Source organism: Vombatus ursinus, unplaced genomic scaffold (assembly GCF_900497805.2).
Source record: "Vombatus ursinus unplaced genomic scaffold, bare-nosed wombat genome assembly UNPS02014832.1, whole genome shotgun sequence".
NCBI classification, from domain to species: domain Eukaryota; kingdom Metazoa; phylum Chordata; class Mammalia; order Diprotodontia; family Vombatidae; genus Vombatus; species Vombatus ursinus.
This window is the reverse complement of record NW_020954610.1, coordinates 67341418-67363353: the sequence shown is the minus strand read 5'-3', so window position 1 is coordinate 67363353 and position 21936 is coordinate 67341418. Positions and strand designations below refer to the sequence as shown.

Below are 21936 nucleotides of genomic sequence, written 5' to 3'. Positions count from 1 at the left end.
ATCACTGAGTGGAGGAAGGGCAGAGAGAGGCCTAAGAGGCTATTGAATGAAGATTCAATGCTGAAGTGACACACATGTTTTGCTTAAGCCCTCAAGGCACAAACAACCTCTTCTATTTAAGACTATGACTCTTAAAATTTCCTTTCATAATGTCTCTCACAAAACATTTGCTATATGGAAAGTCATTGATACGAAAAAAGGAAAGAACTAGTTTGTTTCAGGAAATCATCCTCTGCCATAGAGACTTAAGGTAAACCAAACCACCCTTGCCACTTCCTTTTGGCAAAGTATTTCTTTTTCACTTTGCAAACTGTAAAACAGAAAGAAAGAAAACATATCCATACTACAATGGAAGTGTGGGTCCAAGTCCTGGCTGTTTCTCTTACTATGATCCTTGGACATTCACTTAACCCCTCCTATCCTCAGTTTTCTTATCTATCAAAAAGGGGGGGGAGAGTCATTCAGGCATTCAACAACCCTGTAATAATTGCTCATTGTGTGCTTAACTGTATGATAAATTTAGATGACACACAGTCCTTGAGTTTACAATTCAATACACTTGTCCTATGTGGAGATAATTAAATAAGACACTATGTTAAAACATTCTATAACCATAAAATGTAAAGTATTACAATATTGCATGACAGGCAACATGGTATAATGGAAAAAGTCCTAGGCTTACAATCATGGCACTGCCACTTATTTGTCAGACTCTGGGCAAACAATTTAAACCTTAGGGTCTCACTTCTCCTATTATAAAATGGAGAAAATAAAGCTCACATTAACCTACCTCACTGAATTGAGGAAAGTCCTTTTTAAATTACAAAAAGCTATAGAAATATGAGTTATTAAGATCCCTGAAGTCAGAAACCAAATCTCAAATATCAATCTTTGTGCCTGGTGTAATATTCAGTATTTGTTATTTTTAATAATATGGGAAGATTTGCAATATTTACATATCATTTTACTCTATTAATATTATCACAGTGTACTACTTTTCTTTCCACCATATATTATTCAAGCTTTACCTTAAATTCATGGTACCATATGTGGGCGAAGTTGATACTTAAAAAAAATCCATAAACCATCATGTCATGTTAACTATACTTTGTCAATTCTGGAATAACTATATTTTTTTTCTAATGTGCATCTTCAAAGGCAAAACATTATACGTTAAATTTCTCTCTCTCAATGGTTAACATTATATTGCTATTCCCGTTTTACAGATAAAAGGAAACCTGACAAAATTAAGTACAGAAAGATTTACAGATCGTTATTTTGGTATTGGTAAGTAGATTAAAACTTGTTCTAACACAAGTGCTATATTAGATCATTTTTGTCCTTCTGAAATTTTGTAATATAAATTTTTATGTCACAAATATGGCGAACAGAATTAAGCTCATTTAATTCAAATGAATAAAATTTTGCACCTCAATACACAGTTCTGTAGGAATAGAAATCCTCCATTTCTTAATTCATTAAGACGCTTCTGCCAGCACTTAGCACAGTACTTGGTACATAATAGGCACTTAATAAGTATTTATTGTCTGGCTGACTACTACAGAAATCAATTCCTCTTACACCTAATTTAGCTCATGTTACCAAGAACTAAAAAGGATTTTTTCAGGAAGTGCTGTTTCATTTTCAGGTTTGGTAAGAAGACAGAAAGTACCAGGAAGCGAATTAGGTTTCCAATTTACCAAATACAACTGGTGGCTGCCATGGTTACAATCAGATGAAATAATTCAGTTCTTTTCCACTTGAACAAGTATAGGAAGGCAAATATTGTACTTGTTAATCTCAGGTCTGAAAGGGGTGGTGCTTAGAAGACAAACTCAGGCAGGTGACATTGGAGCCCATTAAAGTTAATAAGGTTTGAAGTTTGTGGAAAGGCACAATTTCTGAGGTACAACAAATTACCATTAATAAGGACTGCTAGCCTGCCACTTTGAAACCAAATAATTATCTATTTTCTTACATAGACACTTAAGCGTTAATCATTTATTAATTTAAAAAGACTTGACAAATTTGAATAGAGAAAACTCATTTAGAAGCTTGTAGCTTTTTACTTATTTTCATACATTGATTTTCTTAAATGATTTACAGATGTGATAAGAGTTCACCCTGTTAATGTTAGGATCTGTTCCTTTTTTTTTTAACCATTGTTTTTCTCACCTAGCCGGGGTCAAGCTAAGAAAGAGATGAAACAATCCAAAGAGAAGAGAGGTAAGCCCTCATATTATTTTAACAGCAAGATAAAGCACCTTGGGATACATCACCTATCAACCTAGGCAAGCTAGAGTGTTTCAGGGTTCAGAATTTTAAAGTCAATCCCAATTGTATCCCAATTGTTTTGCAAGATCACCAGGACTTCAAGCTGGAAAGGACCTTAGAGGTCATCTAGCTGTAGTCCACCTGCCTGCTTTTCAGAGAAGGATTAAATTTTTAAAATAACAGAAGTTTCTTCCTAAGCTTCTTCACTCTCTCTGCCTAATTCCTTTGACACTGTAGTAAATCATTTCTTAAGATGTTACAGTGAGAGCCACATTGGATCTAGCAGGAGAAGGAAGAGGAAGAAGGAAATGGGGTTTTCCCTAAAGGCAAGACTGAGCCCTGGAACTTGGCTCACCAGAGAGAGCCCACTCATTCATTCCTTGCCTGGTTTCTTCTCAGGTGTAGTTTCCTTTCACGGGTCTGAAAGAACACAATGTGTCATGTGATACATCTTTAGGGAGGGAGACGAGCATTTAACCAACCAAAATGCTGCCTTTTCTACTCCACAATTAAGGAGAGAAAGGGCTTAACTCCATCTCATCAAACATCCAAACAACAAAGCAGAAAAGTTTGCATTTCAGAAATTAAGAATTAATGGAGACATCTCGCAAAACCTTGGAAGAGAAATTTAATTCTGAAAATGGAAGCCAAAGGGGCAATATTGTGCAGTTAGAGAACACTCAAATTTCCTAAGGAATGGGCCAGCCAAAAAATAAATAAACAAAAGTGAAGAGTAAAAAGATTAGATAGCTATAACTATCTCGGTCATAGTCAACAGAGTGCTTTAAAATGAGGGGGGGAAACACCACAGAGTATGGGAAAGGCGCGCGGGGCGGGGGATTACTGATTTCACTGAGTTTAAAGGAGTGGTAAAATCACTGATCTTGAAATTAGAACACCTGATTTACAGGCGCAGCTTCCACACTCAGCTGTCTGACGGTAAATTTACAACCTCCCTGAGCACTTATCTCCCTCCTCAGTGAATAGGAGTAAACCTTCCACTAACTACCTAGCAGTGTGGGAATGTGCTGCGTAACCTTAAAGGGCAATGTGAAGATGAGTTATTAAAGCTCATTTCTCCCTTCAGTGTAATTAGCAATGCATCCTAGTCAAAAGGTCAGACATTCTCATACACAACTCTTACTCTCTGAACTTGCTTTCTCGGCTCAGTTCTACCGAATGACTTTGAAAGACTGAAATAGAAAGAGACGGGGGAGAGTGATGAAACTTTTAGAGGAAAAAGGTAGCGTTCCACCTGACACCTCTGGGGAGAAGAAAAGACTGAAAGAAGGAAACCCAGAAGGAAAAAAAATTTAAAAAGACAGTTAACTCTTTCCCTGCCCCCGTTCTTTACTTACCTAGGGATGAACTTGGCTTCCTCCCCGAGCCGGACTTCGAAGTCTTGCCACGCTTGGCCCAAGCTCTTCATGCCCCACGGAGCAGCCAAAGCCGTTGCCTCTCCCTCCTCTCCTTCCTCATCTGTCTCCACCGCAACTGCACCCTGTGCCAGCTCCAGCTGCGGTGGCCGCTCGCCCCAGCTCCGCCGCCGTCGCCGCCGCCGGCTGGCCCCTTGGAAGCCCCGGGCGAACTCCTGAAAGGTGATCGCCCCGTCGCAGTCGGCGTCCAACCGCTGGAAGATCGCTTCAGCCTCTTCGGGCCGGACCTTCAGCTCGGCACACAAGGCGCTGAACTCTTCGCGTTCGATGCGCCCAGAGCGATTCGCATCGCAAGCGAAGAAGAGGGAGCGGAGCCGGGAGATCTCTGGTTGATTGTCTGGCTCCATCCCGCCTCGGTTCGGTCCTGTTCCGTCCCAGGAGGCTCAGCAGCCCCTGCAGGCGGCAGCCACCCACTGGGGCTCGTTGCCGATCCCGCCCCCTCCCCCTGTCCCTGGGCAGAGAGTCTGGGGGAAGATCTGGAGACACCTGCTGGGACTGCCTGCGAGTTTGGCTGGCCTGACTAGTTCTGTCACTTGAGAAAAGGTCCTGTCAGGACAAAAGCGCTTCTGTAGCTGAGCTTCCAATCAGAAGCTCCTGCTGGTCGGTTACCCCCTTGGAGTGGTATTCCGCAGACCAAAGGCGCACTACCCTTCTCAAACTCCGAAGACCCCTGAGCTAATTGGAAGAGGATCGGCCCAAGCCCGGGCCCCAGTAGTAGCACCAGCACAACTGAGAGCGCAGCTGCTCCCAGGCCAACTTTCCCAGGAGCCGCTCTGCAGCTCCTCCCCTACTCAGGACTTCCCCAAGACTAGAGCGGAGTGTGGAGTCGCGGATCCCCTTGCCTTCTGGAGCTCTCTTGGGAGTGGGGGCGGGGGAGGGGGGTGATTCTCTCTTGGTGCCTACTGCTAAGAACTGAGAGTGGGGAGAAGGGAGGAGGAAAGAGCGGAAAGACTGCAGGTATAGGGGGTCTGCGAGGCGGCAGCTTCTCCCTGGGAGAACCTCAGTTTCCTCTCGCCCCACCTCTCACCCAGCTGTTAGTCTTCAGGTCAGTGCGTGCATTGTTACTCCACCCAGCCAAGTGCTCCGCGTGCCAAGGCGCTCTGCTGGCAAGGGCGAGGGGAGGTACTGAGCCAGAAAGGAAAAGGAAGGGTGACAAAAATTACCTTCTTATCAGCAATTTCGTTCGCCTGGTGACACTCAACTTTGTTTGTCTCAAATCCCGTGATGCTACTATGCCAGTCTTGCTGCTACAGATTCTGTATTGCTCCTGCCTCCCTGGAAATTCGAGGCAAGATCTTGCCTGTCTAATATCAGGCAATTCGTAAATGCATGAGATGTTGCCAAATTATAGTATCTGAACAAAATTAATTACAGTTCTGTAGTATCAGCCTTGGAGGCCCAATAATTTAATTTGACAAGTATTTATTATAGACCAGGGACAAAGGAAGGAAGGGAGGGAGGAAAGGAGAAGGAGGAAAGGAAGGAAGGAAGGATGAATTACTGTCGTCAAGAAGCTTACATCATGATGGTGATAAAATAAGAGATACTATGCATTATAAAACTCACTTTCCGAGTCTAAAGGCAGAAGAACAGAGGAGTCTCTTGCTACTTACAGCCTAACTAGGTTTCTGGAATTTTAGTGGCTACTCTCTGATGCTTCTTTGTGACCCAAAGGTGACCATGGGTGCTTGAAGAGAATGCCAGAAGAGTGAAAGTACTAACAGGGCCTATCCTGAGGGAAAGATGTCTTGTATGGTTCCTGGACAGTGTCTACTATCCAAAGGCCATCCTTGCTAAAGACAGAGATATTCATGACAAGTCTTGAAATGAGAAATACAGAATGACTTTCATTCTTGAGCAGCCCCTTTCCATTTGGGCAGGAACAGTGGGAACATTAAAACAAACAAGCTAGGGGGTGTTATGATAAAGGTAGTTTTAAGGCCATGAAAAAACAGTAACTTAAATTTTGATACTCTAAATGTGAGATCATTGTCATTGGATCATAAATTTTGAGCTAGAACAACCCTACAGACGATCTAGGTCAACTCCCCCATTTCATAGCTGAGGAAATTAGGACTGAAGAAAGCTAAATAGTTTACCCAGGGTCATATATCTAATAAATATCTGAAGAAAGATTTGAGCTTAGATCTTCCTGACTCAAAGCTCAGAATTCTGTCAGACTGCCTTTTCTAATTGAAATACTACTGCAGGCATGAGATGTATGGTTTCAGAATGCGGTTATTCTTTGCACTACTAAGGAACCCAGAGGAGGTAAGAAAGACACAGAAAAATAGGATAGCTCACAGTTTCTATTTGGAGAGACAAATAAAGGAGGTAGATATGTTGGTTTCTTTCTGTGTCCAAAGAAAAAAAGAAAGAGCATTTTAGGGGACATACTTGGTCATCTTATATTTGCAGTGAACATTAGTAAAAAGATCACCATGAAGATAAGTATAGTTTTTGCACGAATATTTGTTGAAAATAATAGGATAAGGAGGTAGAAAAGTTCTACAGAGAACTTGATAAAAGTCTTCCAAATGAAAGCATTGTCTGTTTGGTGACTTCAATCCAGAAGTGGACATAGAGGAAGGCAGGTTGGGATCAAGAAACAAAATAGCCAAAGAATGATAGACTATACAAAATAGAACATCACATCTTTTTTTTATTATATGAAGAATACTTTCTTCAAGAAGAGAGTCAGGTGAACATCAAACAGCATCAAAAACAAAGACAAAAGGGAACCGACTCAACAAGGAGGAAACAACAAATGTAGGCAAACCCAACAATATGGGTGCAATCAGACCAACAACTTGTTAAACTCAAGATCAAAATCAAACTAGAAAAAAAAGATACAGATGAGAATAATTGTGCATAATATGACCTATTAAACTAATAATACTGAATTATAATGAATAAAGGAACTTAGGACATCAAGGAGTATTACAAAACTTTCTTACAAAAGTTTAACTGGCATGAAGCAATCAACACAACAATGCCAAAGAAGCCTTGAAACCTTTTTAGCCAATAAACTGTTGATTTCCTTGCCAAACAGAGAGATTTGAAAGCCAACTGCAACACCAGTTTAGAATATAAACTAATTTATGAAACCTCAACTAATATGATGGCTGAAGATTTATGAGCAATGTGGCCTTATAAAAACATTGAGAAGCAGTGGAGGGAAAAATATATTTAAAGACACTTTGTCATGCATTTAAGGCAGAAATCCATTTAAGGCAAATCGAACCAAGATTATCTAAGGGTGAACCTAAAAGCAAAGGAAAAAAAGAAAAAATGAGAGATCTGTCAATATCCCTGTAACAAACTGTTTTCTTTATCAATTTATACTGTATCATTTCAGATCCCTATGTGCTATATGATAAAGCAATAATGGCTTTACAGAAAATGAAGACAGGAAGGGTAGCTGAGGTTCCATCTAGCTCTCAAATTCTGTGATTCTGTGAAGTATAAACAGGGGAGTTCTCTGCTGGAAGTGATACATTTTGAGAGTATCAAGAAATCAATTCACAACATCTGAAAAAGACAAAGATGTCAAACACCTAGAAAAAAATCACAGGTGGTACTACCACCTAAGAAATCAATCAAAAGGATATCAATAACTATTATCTAATATACCTAGTTGCTCACCTCTGTAAAAAGAAAAATCATGCAGCACAGCTATTTCAATGAACCAAAGTTTCTCTGTGAAACAAAGACCCATCTTTATACACACACACATGCATATGTACATATATACATATATATAACTTAATCTTAACATTCACTTTTTAAATTTTTGAGTTCCTCTGAAAATGATCAACATACATGGAGAACATTCTTACTAAAATTTGAAGAGAATAGGCAAATTTTTGCAAATGACATTCTACAGCATAAAACATCTTCCTTTAAGGGTTAAAAAGCACAACAAATTTTATTGGTTAACTCTAAAAAATCACTTGATTTAGCAGAACAAAATGTAGGCACAAAGGTTCTCCTTCAATAAGGCGTCAGCTGTGCATATGTCAATGTTCTTAATAGATGCAAAATTTCTTTGATCATCCTCATTAAAAGATATATACTAACCAAATATATTTTCTGCAGTCATGAAGGATAACCAGTTCAGAGTCCAATAAAAGAGGCATTTCATATGGATGATGAAGTCCTCAATACATTAATTCCCTTTTACAGATAGTGTTATGCTGATTTCAAGCCCTACAATGTTATAGAGCTTCCTAAATGAGATTCAGAACAACTCAAAAGAGTTCAGCATAGCAATCTACATGAGAAAAACCAAGATGAAAAATACCCATTTCCAGATAATAATAGATAGCAATTATAAAGCACTTCTTCACAAATACTGTCTTATTTGATTCTTATAACTGCCCTGAAAGGTAGGTGCTACTGTTATCCCCATTTTACTGATGAGAAAACTGAGTCTGAGAGGGTCATCATTTGCCCAAGGCCATACAACTAGTAAGTATCTTCGGCAGCATTTGAGCTCAGGTTCTTTTGACTACAAGGCCAGCATTTTATCCACCAGTGGGATGTGCAGCCTATTGAATGGATTTGTCAATATAAATATCTTGGACAAACATTAAAGGTGGAATATTGATTGCATTGAGAATTAAACAGCAAGCTCTGGATTACATTTGGGAAATCATGCAATACAGCTATTTCAATGACCCAAAGTTTCTCTGTGAAACAAAGACCCATCTTTATACACACACACACACACCACACACACACACACACACACACACACATACAGGCATATGTACATATATATACTTAATCTTAACATTCACTTTTTAAATTTTTGAGTTCCTCTAGCATTTCTAATACAATATTGAATAATAGTGATGACAATGGGTTTCCTTGTTTCACCTCTAATCTCATTAGGAAGGCGTCTAGCTTAGCTTGCTCTTAGTTTTAGATAGATTCTATTTATCATTTTAAGAGGGACTCCATTTATTTCTGTGCTTTCTGGTGTTTTTTAATAGGAATGGGTGTTTATTTTGACAAAATCTTTTTCTGACCTATTAATGCAATAAGATTTTTGTTGTTTTTTATTGATATGGTTAATTATACTTATAGTCTTCCTAATATTGAACCAGCCTGCATCCCTCCTATAAATCCCACCTGGTCCTAGTATATGATCTTTGTGATACATTATTGTAATTTCCTTGCTAATATTTTATCTAAAATTTGTGCATCAATATTCATTTAGTAAACTGGTCTATGGTTTTCTTTCCCTGTGTTTTGCTCTTCATGGTTTAGGTATCAAAATCATATCTGTGTCATAGGAGGAATTTTATAGGACTCCTTTACTTGGCTTTTTAAATAGTTTACATAGTACTGGAATTAATTGTTTTTTTAAATGTTTGGTAGAACTTACCTGTAAATCTATGTGGTGCCGGTGATTTTTTCCTTAGCAAGCTCATTTATGGCTTGTTCAATTTCTTTTTCTTAGATAGGATTATTTAAGTATTCTAGTTCCTCTTCTGTTAATCTGGGCAATTTATATTGCTGTAAATATTCATCTTTTGCACTTATATTGTCAGTGTTATTGGCATATAATTAGGCAAAGTAACTACTAATAATTGCTTTAACTTCATTTTCATTCTTTTCATTTTTGATGCTGGTAATTGGTTTTCTTTTTATAATCAAATTAACCAATGGTTTGTTTATTTTATTGTGTTTTTTTCCATAAAACCAGGTCCTAGTTTTATTTATTAGTTCAGTTTTTTTCTAACTTTCAATTTTATTAATCTCTTCTTTGATTTTCAGGATTTTTATTTTGGTGTTGAATTGGAGATTTTTAACTTGTTCTTTTTGTAGTTTTTTAGTTGCATGCCCAATTCATTGATCTACTCTTTCAATTTTTTTATTGATGTAAGCATATAGAGATATAATTTTTCCCCTATAATTGCCACAAAATGTGGCATATTGTATCATTATTGTCATTTTCTTCAATGAAATTATTGATTGTTTCTATGATTTATTCCTGATCCCACTCATTTCTTAGGAATAGATTATTTAGTTTCCAATTAATTTTTAATCTATGTTTCCAAGGCCCTTTATTGAATGTAATTTTTTTGCATTATGGGCTGGAAAGAATGCATTTAATTTTTTTGCTTTTCTACATTTGGTTATGAAGTTTTTATATCCCTAATACAAGGTCAATTTTTGTGAAGGTGTCATGTATCACTGAGAAAAAGGTATACTCCTTTTTTTCCCATTCAATTTTCTTCAGGAGTCTATCATATCTAACTTTTTAAAAAGTCTATTACTTATTCATTTTATGGTTAGATTTATCTAATTTTGTTAGGGGGAAGTTTAGCTCCCTTACTAATTTATTTTACTGTCTGTTTCCTCTTGTAATTCATTTAGCTTTTCATTTAAGATTTTGGATGTTATACCATTTGGTACATGTTATGTTTAGTATTGATGTTACTTCATTGTCTTTGGTGCCTTTTAGCAAAAGTAGTTTCCCTGTTTATCCCCTTTAATTAAGTCTGTTTTTGCTTTTGTTTTGACTAAGATCATGATTGCTATCCCTGCTTTTTTTTTTTACTTTGGCTGAAGCCCAAAAGATTCTGTTCCATCCTCTTATTTTATCTGTGTGTGTGTGTCTCTCTCTGGTTCAAGTGTGTTTCTTATAAACAACATATTGTTGGATTCTGGTTTCTAATCCATTCTGCTATCCAATTCCATTTATGGGTGTTCATCCCATTCATATTTAGTTATGAATACTAACTCTGTATTTCCCTCCTTATCTTCTTCTATTTATCATTTACCCTCTCTCAAGAGTCTGTTTTGCTTCTGAATACAGCCTCTCTTAATCTGCCTTCCATCTTATCACAAGAACCCTGTTGTCCTATACCCTTCCCCTCCTACGTCCCTATTTCATGAGGTAGATTTCTATATCCAACTAAGTTGGTGTGTGTATGTTTGTGTGTGCATGTGTGTATACATATATATTTTCTTTCCTCTTTGAACCAGTTCATAGGAAACTGAAAATCAAGCATTGCCGACTCCCCCACTCCCACCATTTTCCCCTCCACTCTAAAAGTTGTTCCTTGGACGTCTCTTTTACATGAAATAATTTTTTTCTATTCTTTCTCTAATTTCTCTCTTCTCCCATTGCATCCCTCTTTTTCAGCCTTCCAATTTTTTTAGATCATTCTAATATAATTGACTCATACCTATGCCTTCTGTCTGTGTAGACTCCTAACTGCCCTAATAATAATAAAGTTCTTAAGAGTTACATGTATCATCTTCCCATATAAGAATGTAAACTGTTTAACTTATGATTTCTCTTTGATGTTTACCTTTTTATCTTCCTCTTGAGTCTTGCCTTGAAAATGAAATTTTCTATTTAGTTCTGGTCTTTTCATCAAAAATGATTGAAAGTCTTCTATTTCATTAAATACTCATTTTCCACCCAAAGATCATACTCAGTTTTGCTGGGTAAGTTATTCTTGGTTATAACTCTAGATCCTTTGACTTCCAGTGTATCATATTACTCCATCTTTTAATATGGTAGCTGCTAAATCTTGTGTGATCCTGACCATAGATCCATGATATGTGCATGGGCTCTTTCTGGCAACTTGTAGTATTCTCTTTTTGACATGGGAACTCTGAAATTTGGCTATAACATTCCTGGGAGTTTTCATTTTGGGGATCTTTTGGAGGAAGTGATTGTTAGATTCTTTCATTTTCTATTTTACCTGCTGGTTCTAAGATATCAGGTCAGTTTTCCTTTATAATTTCTTGAAATATGATGTCTAGGCTCTTTTTTATTGTGGCTTTTGTGTATTCCAATAATTCTTATATTATCTCTCCTCAATCTATTTTCCAAGTCAGTTGTTTTTCTAATGAGATATTTCACATTTTCTTCTATTTTTCCCATTCTTTTTACTTTGTCTTGTTATTGCTTTTGCTGATTCATGGAAGCATTAGCTTCCACTTACCCAATTCTAATTTTTAAGGAATTATTTTCTTCAGCAAGCTTTTGTACCTCTTTTTAAAATTTGTCAAATTCTGTTTTAAGGTGTTATTTTTTGCCTCTTTTAATGTTGTTATTTCTTTTTCAGTTGTGTCAAACCCCCAGTTTGGGGTTTTCTTGGCAAAGATTCTGTAGTGGTTTGCTATTTCCTTCTCCAATTCATTGTTCAGATGAGAAAACTGAGGCAGAGTTACATGACTTGTTCAGGGTCACATAGCTATTAAGTGTCTGAGACTCCATTTAAATTCAGGAATATGAATCTTCTTAACTCTAGGCCTGGCACTCTATATGCTCTGCCACCTAGTTGCCCCCTTCCTTTGCCAAGCTGCTAATTCTCTTTTTATAATTTTCTTGCATCACTCTAATTTCTTTTCCCAATTTTTCCTCTATCACTCTTATTCTATTTCTCAAATTAATTTTTTGTTCTTTATTAATTTCTTCTGTTTATTTCTTTTTTGGCTTATAGCCAATCTGCCTTTTTCTTTAAAGCTTTGCTTGTAGTTGTTTTCATGTCATTGTCTTTTTCTGAGTTTGTGTCTTAATCTTCCCTGTCACCATAGAAGCTTTTTATGGTCAGGTTCTTATTTTTGTTTGTTTCTTTGCTCATTTTCCCAGACTATGTTAGGGGCTGTAAAAGCTGGGCTCTGTTCACCTAGGGGTGGGTGTAGAAGACTACTGTCCCAAGCTTCAGGCTTTTTGGTGCTACTGTTTTCATAGCTAGTTCTGGGGGGTCTGTAAATTCTCAGTACTTGCACAAAGTGTTGTGATCTGGGGAGAGGTATGGCTACTGCTTTCCTGATCTGGGCTCTATTTCATACCCAGGAAGGACCCCTGTTCCCTTGTAGCTGCAAATGCTATTATTCCTCAGGCCCCCTGATATCTTGCATCTGCAAGCACTATGGTTCCTCAGGGCCCCTGCTGTTTTGCCAATGCAAATGCTAGCACTCCTCTCTGCCCTGGAGCTGTGAGCTGGAAGTAGTTATTGGCAATGGAGTTGCTAAACAGTGCAAGTCCTGCAACCCTGTAATCTCTTTCTGATCAATTGTCCAATCCCCTTACTGTCTCTAGGCTGAGAGTTCCAGAAGCTGCTGCTGCTTGTGTCACTACTGCCTCCAAGGCCCACGGCTGGTGTTGCTTCCACGTGCACTCTGGGTCAGTCCCCACCCCAACGTCACAAACCTTCTGACCTAAATTGTTTTAGGCTGAAAAAAATGTCTCAGTCCAACCTTTGGTTGGTTGTGCCTCTCTAGAATCCAATTTGAGGCATTATTTTAAAGTTGTTTGAGGGAAAATGTTGGGAGAGGTAGGCTTCCTCTACTCTGTCATCTTGGCTCTGCATCAAGACCCATCTTTTAAACACCAATTCTGGTGATATGATGTGGATTCAAATCATGAAATACAACCACCTTCAAAGAATCAAAAATATTGCTTGCCCAAAAGGCAATGGAGATGCCTATCAATAGAAGTTATCCAAAAATGTCATCTGAATATTGGCATGGATTTGGTGCATTAACATTAGAAAGACCAGACATATCAATTGACACAAAAAATTATGATTTGATTTTGAAATAAAATTTTTCATCCTACTATCTATTTTCTTTGCCCTATGGATAAAAACAAATGCACTGCATCTATTGATGTGCCTTGGTCTTTGAAGGTATTCTTAAATTCCAGCTTTTCTAGTGTCAAGCAAAATAATTAACTGCATGAATATCAGATGTGGGCAGTGGGGTGGGGACCAGTTTCACAGAATGGAAAACCTTTTGTTTTGGTATTATATCACAAACCCATAGTTTATTATAACTGGAAGGGACCTTAGCAACCACATAGTCAAACTAACTCATTCTATAGATGAGGAAACTGAGGCTGAGAAAGGTTAAGTGCCTTATGAAGGCAAATATCACAGCTTGGAATTCAAAGCCAGATATTATGATTCCAAATTCACTGTTATTTTCCATTGCACAATCGTATTTGTTCTGTCAAAAGGAAAGTAATATTTCTTAATCTAATATGTGCCTAGTTTTCAAAAAGATCAAATACTTTAAAAATTAGTCAATCACTGCTCATTTGCAGCGGTTTGTTGGGGGTTCACAAAAAGTTGAAATGGAATAGGCAAGGTTTATAGCCAAGACCAGTATAGACAAGTGGTCTAATATTAACAGAGATAGTAGAGGTGATGGGAGAATTAATAGGCTTGGTCAAGCGCATTGAATTTAGTATTCTGACACATAGCAGAAGGCTGAATAATCTGTATAAGTTCTGAGGATCCTTATCCCAACTCTCAATCTTACTGACAAATCAGTTCCCTAGAACAAGCACTTACATCTACCCTTAACATAGTAGGGATATCACTGAGGGGTCAAGGGTAATTCTTTAATGCCATTGGCTTGAGTCCCCATCAGTATGCTTCTTCACAGGGTTATGACCTGAGAATCATTTTAGTCATCCTGTCTTAAATAGCTTCTGGAAAGGGGTATTTACTAAAGCTATACAATAAGATAGGATAAAATATCCTCCCAAATTTCTGTGACAAACTCTCTCACAATGGCATAGAGTCCAGAGAAAAGAGGGCTCAAGCCTTGAAAGCTGATATGGCCATGGAATCCTCAAAAAGTTCCCTTTGTCACAGTGTAGTTTCTTTGCTGGGCTCTTTGTTGAACCTTAAGTTCACTAGGTCCTTGACTAATGATACAGACAATGTCATGGACTTAGAAGATTCTCCTCTGATCTGGGGTGGAGCAATGGAGAAAGCAGATGTGGCAGAGGGGGAAGCTTAGACCTCCCTTTCCTCAAAGGTGGTTCCTCCTCACAGATGTGCTAGAAATCCACACTTTCTCCAACTCCTGGAAATCAATACCTTCTCAACTTGCTTGATAATTTACAGATGGTCCTTAGAGTATGGCCATTACCTCGAAATATCCAAACACCGTTTTTGTACAACATTATTTCTGTTCAAAGTCTTTTAGCACTCAGTCTTGGGCCTATGGATGATTAATTGATTTAGACTGTGTTCTTAACTAATTAGGTATCAAGGCTTATTGTCTAATGCTACTTTGCAGAAGTGCCTACCTACATCAGTAGAGGATGTTTCATTCTAGGCCCAATAAATGGGATTTAGTAACTCTTATCTTGCAAAACTAATTGTTCTTACTACTTCAAAAGAATGACTTAATGTTCATACATCCCATTCTGAATTAAGTGGAAGACTAAGGAGTAGCTGCTACTCATGTTCAAGCTGCAAATCCTGCAATCAAACACTGGCAGATGTTAATGACACTGGCCACTTCCAGAAAATGGTGGCAATTAAGACAATAATCCAAAAATATTTTGCATGGCATTTACCCAGTGCACAGCAAACTTTAAGTTAGAACATCGCCATTTTCACTTCATTTATTTTGTATCAGTGGTTTCAATCCTGCCCTTACATCTGGCAGAAAGTAAAAAGTCAAGTCAAGCAGAAACTGTCAAGATATCCAAGGAAAACCTAATCAAACTAGAGTGAAGCCTACTGCCTATTCAGTTCAATTCAATAAATATTTATTAATTTGTTGTGCTTTGAACCACCTTCCCTTAAAGGAACCATGCTAGCATCTTAGAATCGGTGCACTTTTGACATAAACATAAAGAATAGGAAAAATATAATAAAACAAAGGGGTTTAGTAGATAGTGTAATGGATTTCGTGTTATAAAGGCAGGAATTCAAATCCTGCCCTTCTTCAGTTTTCTCATCTGCAAAATGGGAATAATAATAGCATCGACCTCCTAGAATTACTGTGAGGTTCAAATGAAATAATATATGTAAAACACTTTACAGATCTTAAAATGAAATGTAAATGTTAGCTATTATTATTAAAGAAAACTTCATTTCCCTCAAGAACTTTTTGAGAGTCTATAGTTATTCTCCTAAGAATAGAGTGTTCTTTTTTTTCTTTTTTCTTTAAAAATATAGACAAACTTTTACATGCAAATGAGTATAGCCCTTTGAAGTACTCACCTTAGATGTCTATATACATGAATGAATGAATGCTTAATTAAAAAGCATTTATTAAGCACTACATGCAAAGTTCTGCACTAAGCTTAGAGTACTAATGGAAAAGCAAAGCAGTTCCTGTCTTCGAGGAGTTTACATTTAATAGAGGATGACTACTCATATTGGAGGAAATATTTAGCTTGAAAAACAAATGGAGAGGTCCAAATGTCCTTAAGTGGTGGCAGCAAAGCCCATGGTAATGTACCATTTTTAGTGTCCGTTAGATTGTGAGCTCCTTAAAGAAAAGGGCTGTTTTGGCCTTTCTTTGTATACCCAGTGCTTAGCACAGTACCTGGCACATAATGCATGTTTAGTAAATTTGTGCTGACTCAACTTAATCTCCATTGATAAAACCATATCTGTTTGTGACATTACAGTGCCAAGATTTTGCTAATGAGAGCTTTCTTTTGTTGGTATTCAAGTAGCTATGTATACTATAGAGACAGTTGCCAGTCTGCATCTCCACAAAGGATGTTTCCCTGGATGATGGCTGCAGTAGCCAGAATGGAAGCAAGGCCTGTAGTCCTGGAAAAAGGAACAAAGGAAGAGAAGTAGGAGCTACCACTATTTCTAGGGATCCTGGGTTTACCTGCCTATCAGTAACATTCAGTTGGCACTTGAAACTGGTAGGAGTAGTGATAATAGGCCCCTTCCCCACAAGGGCTGGTTTCGTCAATGATATATGCAGGGACAAGGCTAGAAGGAGGGCTGGTGGTCTTGGGGATGCAGCTATAACTGGAGCTCTTAGGCTCTTAGACCTAGGCTGGTCCTTTGGGATGCCAACTTGCTTTTTCATTTTTCTCATACAGAGCAGAACCACACAATGAAATCACCTTCAACAAGTTTGTCCTTTTTATCAATGATTTTATTGTAATAAATATTTTAGTGGAAATAATACTAGACATAAAATCAAGAAAAACCTGAGTTTGAATCCTATTACTGAAACGTTCTTGTTATTTGATTATGGGAAAGCACCTGATCTTTCTGAAATCTCATTTTCCTTTTAATAATAATTATGATTATAATAACAATCATGTATACATATAGTATTTTAAAGTTTGGGAAGCACTATGCATATATGTAATATCTATGTGTCTGTATGCATTTTATGTATATATGTTGTTGCTTGTTTTTTGTTTTTGAAGAGGACCGATGATATCACAGGGTAATGTCTTGATTCATGCAAGCATTGGATTTAAGTGAGGCAGAGTTGCACAAAGTCGTCAGCCTCACTCTTTCTTCAAAATAAAAGTCAGGATGACTGATGATGGCCTGGGATGCAGTGGGTGACCTTGGCATCTTCAATGTCTGAGCAAGCTCTAAGTTCATCACAGCATCTGCTTCAACCACTTTCATGGCTGTTGGAACAAATTCTTCTCATCCACCCATTCTACTGGGAGAAGTCTTCATATGCTTGGAGTAGACATCGCCATAACTAACCAATAGGTTTGAGGCTGATCTGTTATCTTCAACCTAGCATAGCCCATCTGCTGATACAGTTTACTGGGATATGGACACTGCCCAGGCTACAACTTCTTGGAGCCAGAGGTGAAAATTGAGTGCCAGGTGGACACCAAAGGTGGATGAATATACATTCACACAAATAGGTGCTACAGGTATTATTAACCCCACTTACAGTTGAGGAAACTTAGGCTGATGGAGGTTAAGTGAATCAAAATCACATAATTAGTATGAGTCAGAGGCAGGATTTAGACCCAGCTCTTCTTAACTCCAATCAACAATCTATCTCCTATGCCCACAATCATCTCTGTACAATGATGACCACACCTATTTTACAGGATCATGAGGATCAAATAGGGGAATGTGTATAACATCTAGATCAATGTCAGCAATTATTAGAGAGGCAGAGGTAGTTGAGTGTAAAGAGTGCTGAACTTGATTCAGATCCCACCTCAGACTCTTACTAGCTATATGATGATGGGCAAGTCACTTAACCTTTCTGAGCCTCAGTTTACTTATCTGCAAAATGATAACAATTACCTACCTCACAAGGTTGTTTGTAGAAAGTACTTCTCCAATTTTAAAGTGCTATATCAAGTTCTGTAATTATTAGACCTCTGATATCATTGGTAGAGGCAACTCCTGGGATGAGAAAACACCTTAGACTAATGAAGGTTGGCATCTTCTCTGCAACTTATAATCTTAGGGAGTTTCTCACTGAAAGGATAAATGGGTTCCTTGGGTTCACATAGCCAGGATGTGTCAGAGGCAGGATTTGAACCAAGGTCTTCCTGGTTCTGGGGCCATCAGTCTAACCATAGGACCATGCTGTCCCTCTACAGCCCTGATAAAGTTCTGCAAATGTCTCTCGAACTATAGTTCCTCTGTGACTTAATGGATGGCCTCTTCTGACCCCTTCAGCCTGGGAAACCCTAACTCTTGTAGAATCTCTTTGGGCAGTAACTACCCTTACTAATGGGCTTTATGTCCAATTACTGCTAAAAACCAAAGAGATCTCAGTAGAGTAAAAGGACAAACCTGGATATTTTCAAATATTAAACAGGGCTTATTTTAAGCAGGATTGCAGAGGTAATCACTTTTTGGTGAGCATGGAAAGGACAGACCGGTTGAAAAGTGTTCCTCTATGTGAAAGAGGATATTAGCCACATAGATCATAGTTCACATATACTCCTCAGTAAATGTCAAATGTTTCTTTCTGGAATAAATTTAAGGTGGTGATTTGTTCCCTTCAGTGAGTGAAAGAGCTGAGTCAGTCATATGGCTCACTCTTATCTTTCCTTATGTGATATTATTTTTTGAAAAATGCATTTAGGCTATTTTGACTCACACTTCATTCACATTATCTATTCCCTATTCTTATTTAGCATTTCTCCTTCTATGTTCTTTCCCCCAGCATTTCTATTACTTATTCCTGGGCTCTTCTCTTCTATCTTACCCCCAGGACTATTTATTTCTCACTACTTTTGTTTCTTTTATGATGAAAATTAAGTACAACATTTAAATGGTAAATTCTCCTTGCATTAGTCTTTCCAAACATAAAAGGCTTCTTCAAAACATCTGTAAAAACATGTATATATTTTCTCAAAAGGTACAGTAAATATGATGGCTGATATTGTGCAAGAGACATCTTATTAATAACTTCCATTCATAAATCAAATTGAGAAGTAGATCTTTAGAAATATTTCATCAGATGATCAGACTTAGCATCTTGACCCATTATGTTTCTTAATTACTATGTACAAATAATAGTATATAATTGGATAAATAATACATTGAAAATTAATTTCTCCATTAATGAAATTTTAAAATCTTTGATTCAGCTCTGGTTAAATATTTTGAGTATATTTGTCTGGTCGTTTTATAAAATTGTTTGATTTTTCCACATAATTTATGATGTGGTTTAACTTGAAGTAACTCCTTATGAATATACTTATAAAGATGAAGCTTTGGAATTCAATTTGATAATTCAACAAACATTTATTATGGTTTTTTATTTATTTTATTTATTAATTATTATTTTTTTTAATTTATTTTATATTCATTATTTTTTATTATATTTATTATGTGCCTAGTGGGTGCAATACAACCTGAAATCACTAACCCAAAACATGGGTGATTCCCCCAACAATATAAGAGGCCAGCACATAAAGTGATAAAAAAAGATACCCACCGTGAGCACATGGTATGTACTCTTCCATGGGCTAACATAACACCACTGGGGGCAGGAATATACCCAAAGACATGGGTATACATGATCAGGAAATAAGCAATAAAAGGCACATGCCAAGAACCACTATGACTAGGTTCTATGGGAAGCCTTTCCCAGTTCCTCTTAATTCTATTGCCTTCCTTCCATTCATTTCTTTCAATTTGTCCTGTTAGTAGCTTGTTTGTACATAGTTATTTGTATCGTCTCTCTTATTCAATTGTAAGTTCCTCAAAGGCAGGGCTTGTCTTTTGACTTTCTTTGTATCCCTAGCACTTAGCACAGGGCCTGGCACATAGTAGGTGCTTATTAAATGTTTATTGACTGATTGACCAGGGCACACATACTTTGTACTTAATAAATACTTGTTGACTGATAGATTAATTGATTGACTGGGTAAAGAAAAACAAATGGCAGTGATAAAGTTCATAATACCAAATACTAGCTTTTTCAAAAAAAAAAAGACAGATATTAGGATGTTATACTATATACTTTATTATTGTGTTATAATTTTTATCTATTACAGAAAATACACATTAATACATAACTGAACATATATATAAACATTCTTCAAAGTGTTTTCTTCTTATGTAAATATAAATCTCCAAAAATCTAATTCAGCAAACTTTGATTAAGCACATCCTATGTGCAAGGTATCATGGTAAGTTTTTGGTATAAAAACTGAAATAAAAAACACAAACCCTGCCCTCAAGAACTGCACTCCGGTAGGTTAGATAAGAGATACATAAATAGGCAAAGAAATTACATATAACAAGTGCCAAAGTAAAGTTTCAAACAAAATGCTGTGAGAAATTCCAAGTAGGAAAGATCATTCCTAGCTAAAGAAATCAGTTCTAAGACCTTATAACTGGGTCTCTCCTGTTGCATGAAGCTAAAGAAAATTTAGATCTCTACCTTACATGGAAATTTCCTTCTGACTATGATCTTAGACTTTACATCTTGACTGAAGCCTGCTGAAAAAATAAAATCCATCATTGCTGGAATTCCATTAGCAGGTGGAAGCAGAACCATCATGAAATATTTCCACTGTTTTATAAATGTCTTTTATTGAGCTCAAGTCTGGAGTGATATGGCAGCCGTAGAGATGCAGCATCTTCAATCTAAAGGAAAACCATGGCTTATGTGAAATGGGGGGAATTAAGCCTAGATAGAAAACACAAGGATGTTCTTGAAGCATGAAAAGTACTTAAAGCAAACCGGATTATTGGCTTATGTTTCTCAAAGGAGAGAGATAATACCAAACTTGAAAAGGACAGGCACAGAACTGACCCCTTTGGTGTCTGCTGAGGGGAGAAGAGCAGGGAATAACTTAGCTGTGGAATCTAGCATTACTCTCTGTGTAAGCAAGGGGAAGAGAAAGGTAATACATTCTTAAACATAAATGGAACATAAAGATGGATGTGAAAGGAGGGGAAAGATGATTCCTTTAATGGCGACAGCACAAGTGACATTACGTAATATTATGGAAATGCTCCATTTCCAAACTCCCCCTGCAGCCCAAACACCCTCCAGACCCAATTCAGACCCTCTTCTTCATGCTGTGAGAGTGAAGTCAAAAGGACAGAACAGAGGGGAAACTGAGGCATACAGAGGATGTAGACAAACAGTGATGATTTGGTAACAGCTTTCCTTTTGCAATTTTTAAAGATCCCAATTAGGAGTTCTTAACCTGAGGTCTGTAGATAGAATTCTGCTGGTCTTTAAATTTTGATGGGAAAAAAAATCACATCTTTATTTTCACTGAACTCTAATATTTAGTGTTGCCTTCAATTATTTAAAAGCTTTATTCTGAGGAGTCCAAAGGATTCACTAGTCTTCTAAGGGGGTTCATGATACATAAAAAAAAGATGCCTGATCTATACTGAGTCATTATAAAATATTCAGAGTTCATCTAAAACAGGCATTCTAGGAAAGGAATTTTTAAACTCTGGCAAAGATAGAGAGATGGTTATAGTCAGTCAACATATACTTATTAAAGGTTTACTATTTTAATGCTTATTGTATTAAGCTCTAAGAATTTAAAAATTCACTAAGACTTTTGGGACATCTTATATAACAACTTTCACTTGGCACTTCAAGGTTTGCAAAATGACTTGCATAAAATATCTCATTTGAGCCTCACAAAAATCTTGTAAAACAAGCATTACATGTGTTCCCATTTTACAAATAAGGAAAATGAGGCTTCGAAAGAGCAAATGACTTGCCCAGAGTCACACAGCTAGTAAGCATGTTTGTAAGGTGGGATTTGAACTCAAGTCTTTCTGAATCCAAGTCCATCACACTCTTCACTATACCACAGCATCCTTTCCTTTTGAATTATTTCACCATTATTTTCGAATTCATTTGGAAACTTTATAAGCATTGTTCCTGAATACAGTCTTCTCATTTCAAAAAAGCAAAATTAAATAATCTAAGATCGATGCTTGGACATTGAATATACGGCAAAATTGTAGCTTTCTAGTATTACTATTGAACCCCACCC

At 37.2% G+C, this 21936-nt stretch overlaps 2 protein-coding genes across 2 annotated transcripts in view; both read right to left on the bottom strand.

Annotated features, from left to right (window-relative positions):
• LOC114025601 (ras and EF-hand domain-containing protein-like) overlaps positions 1-4516 on the bottom strand; it is a 107309-nt gene extending 102793 nt beyond the window's left edge. Inside the window, exon 1 of the mRNA XM_027839079.1 lies at positions 3633-4516. Coding sequence (XP_027694880.1) covers positions 3633-4057 — 425 coding nt within the window. The 5' untranslated portion in view covers positions 4058-4516. The remainder of the gene's footprint in view (positions 1-3632) is intronic.
• Positions 4517-20035: 15519 nt separating this feature from the next.
• The window catches only part of LOC114025884, a 176953-nt gene continuing 175052 nt past the window's right edge, over positions 20036-21936 (bottom strand). Inside the window, exon 15 of the mRNA XM_027839396.1 lies at positions 20036-20554. Within this exon, the coding sequence (XP_027695197.1) occupies positions 20443-20554 (112 nt within the window). The 3' untranslated portion in view covers positions 20036-20442. The remainder of the gene's footprint in view (positions 20555-21936) is intronic.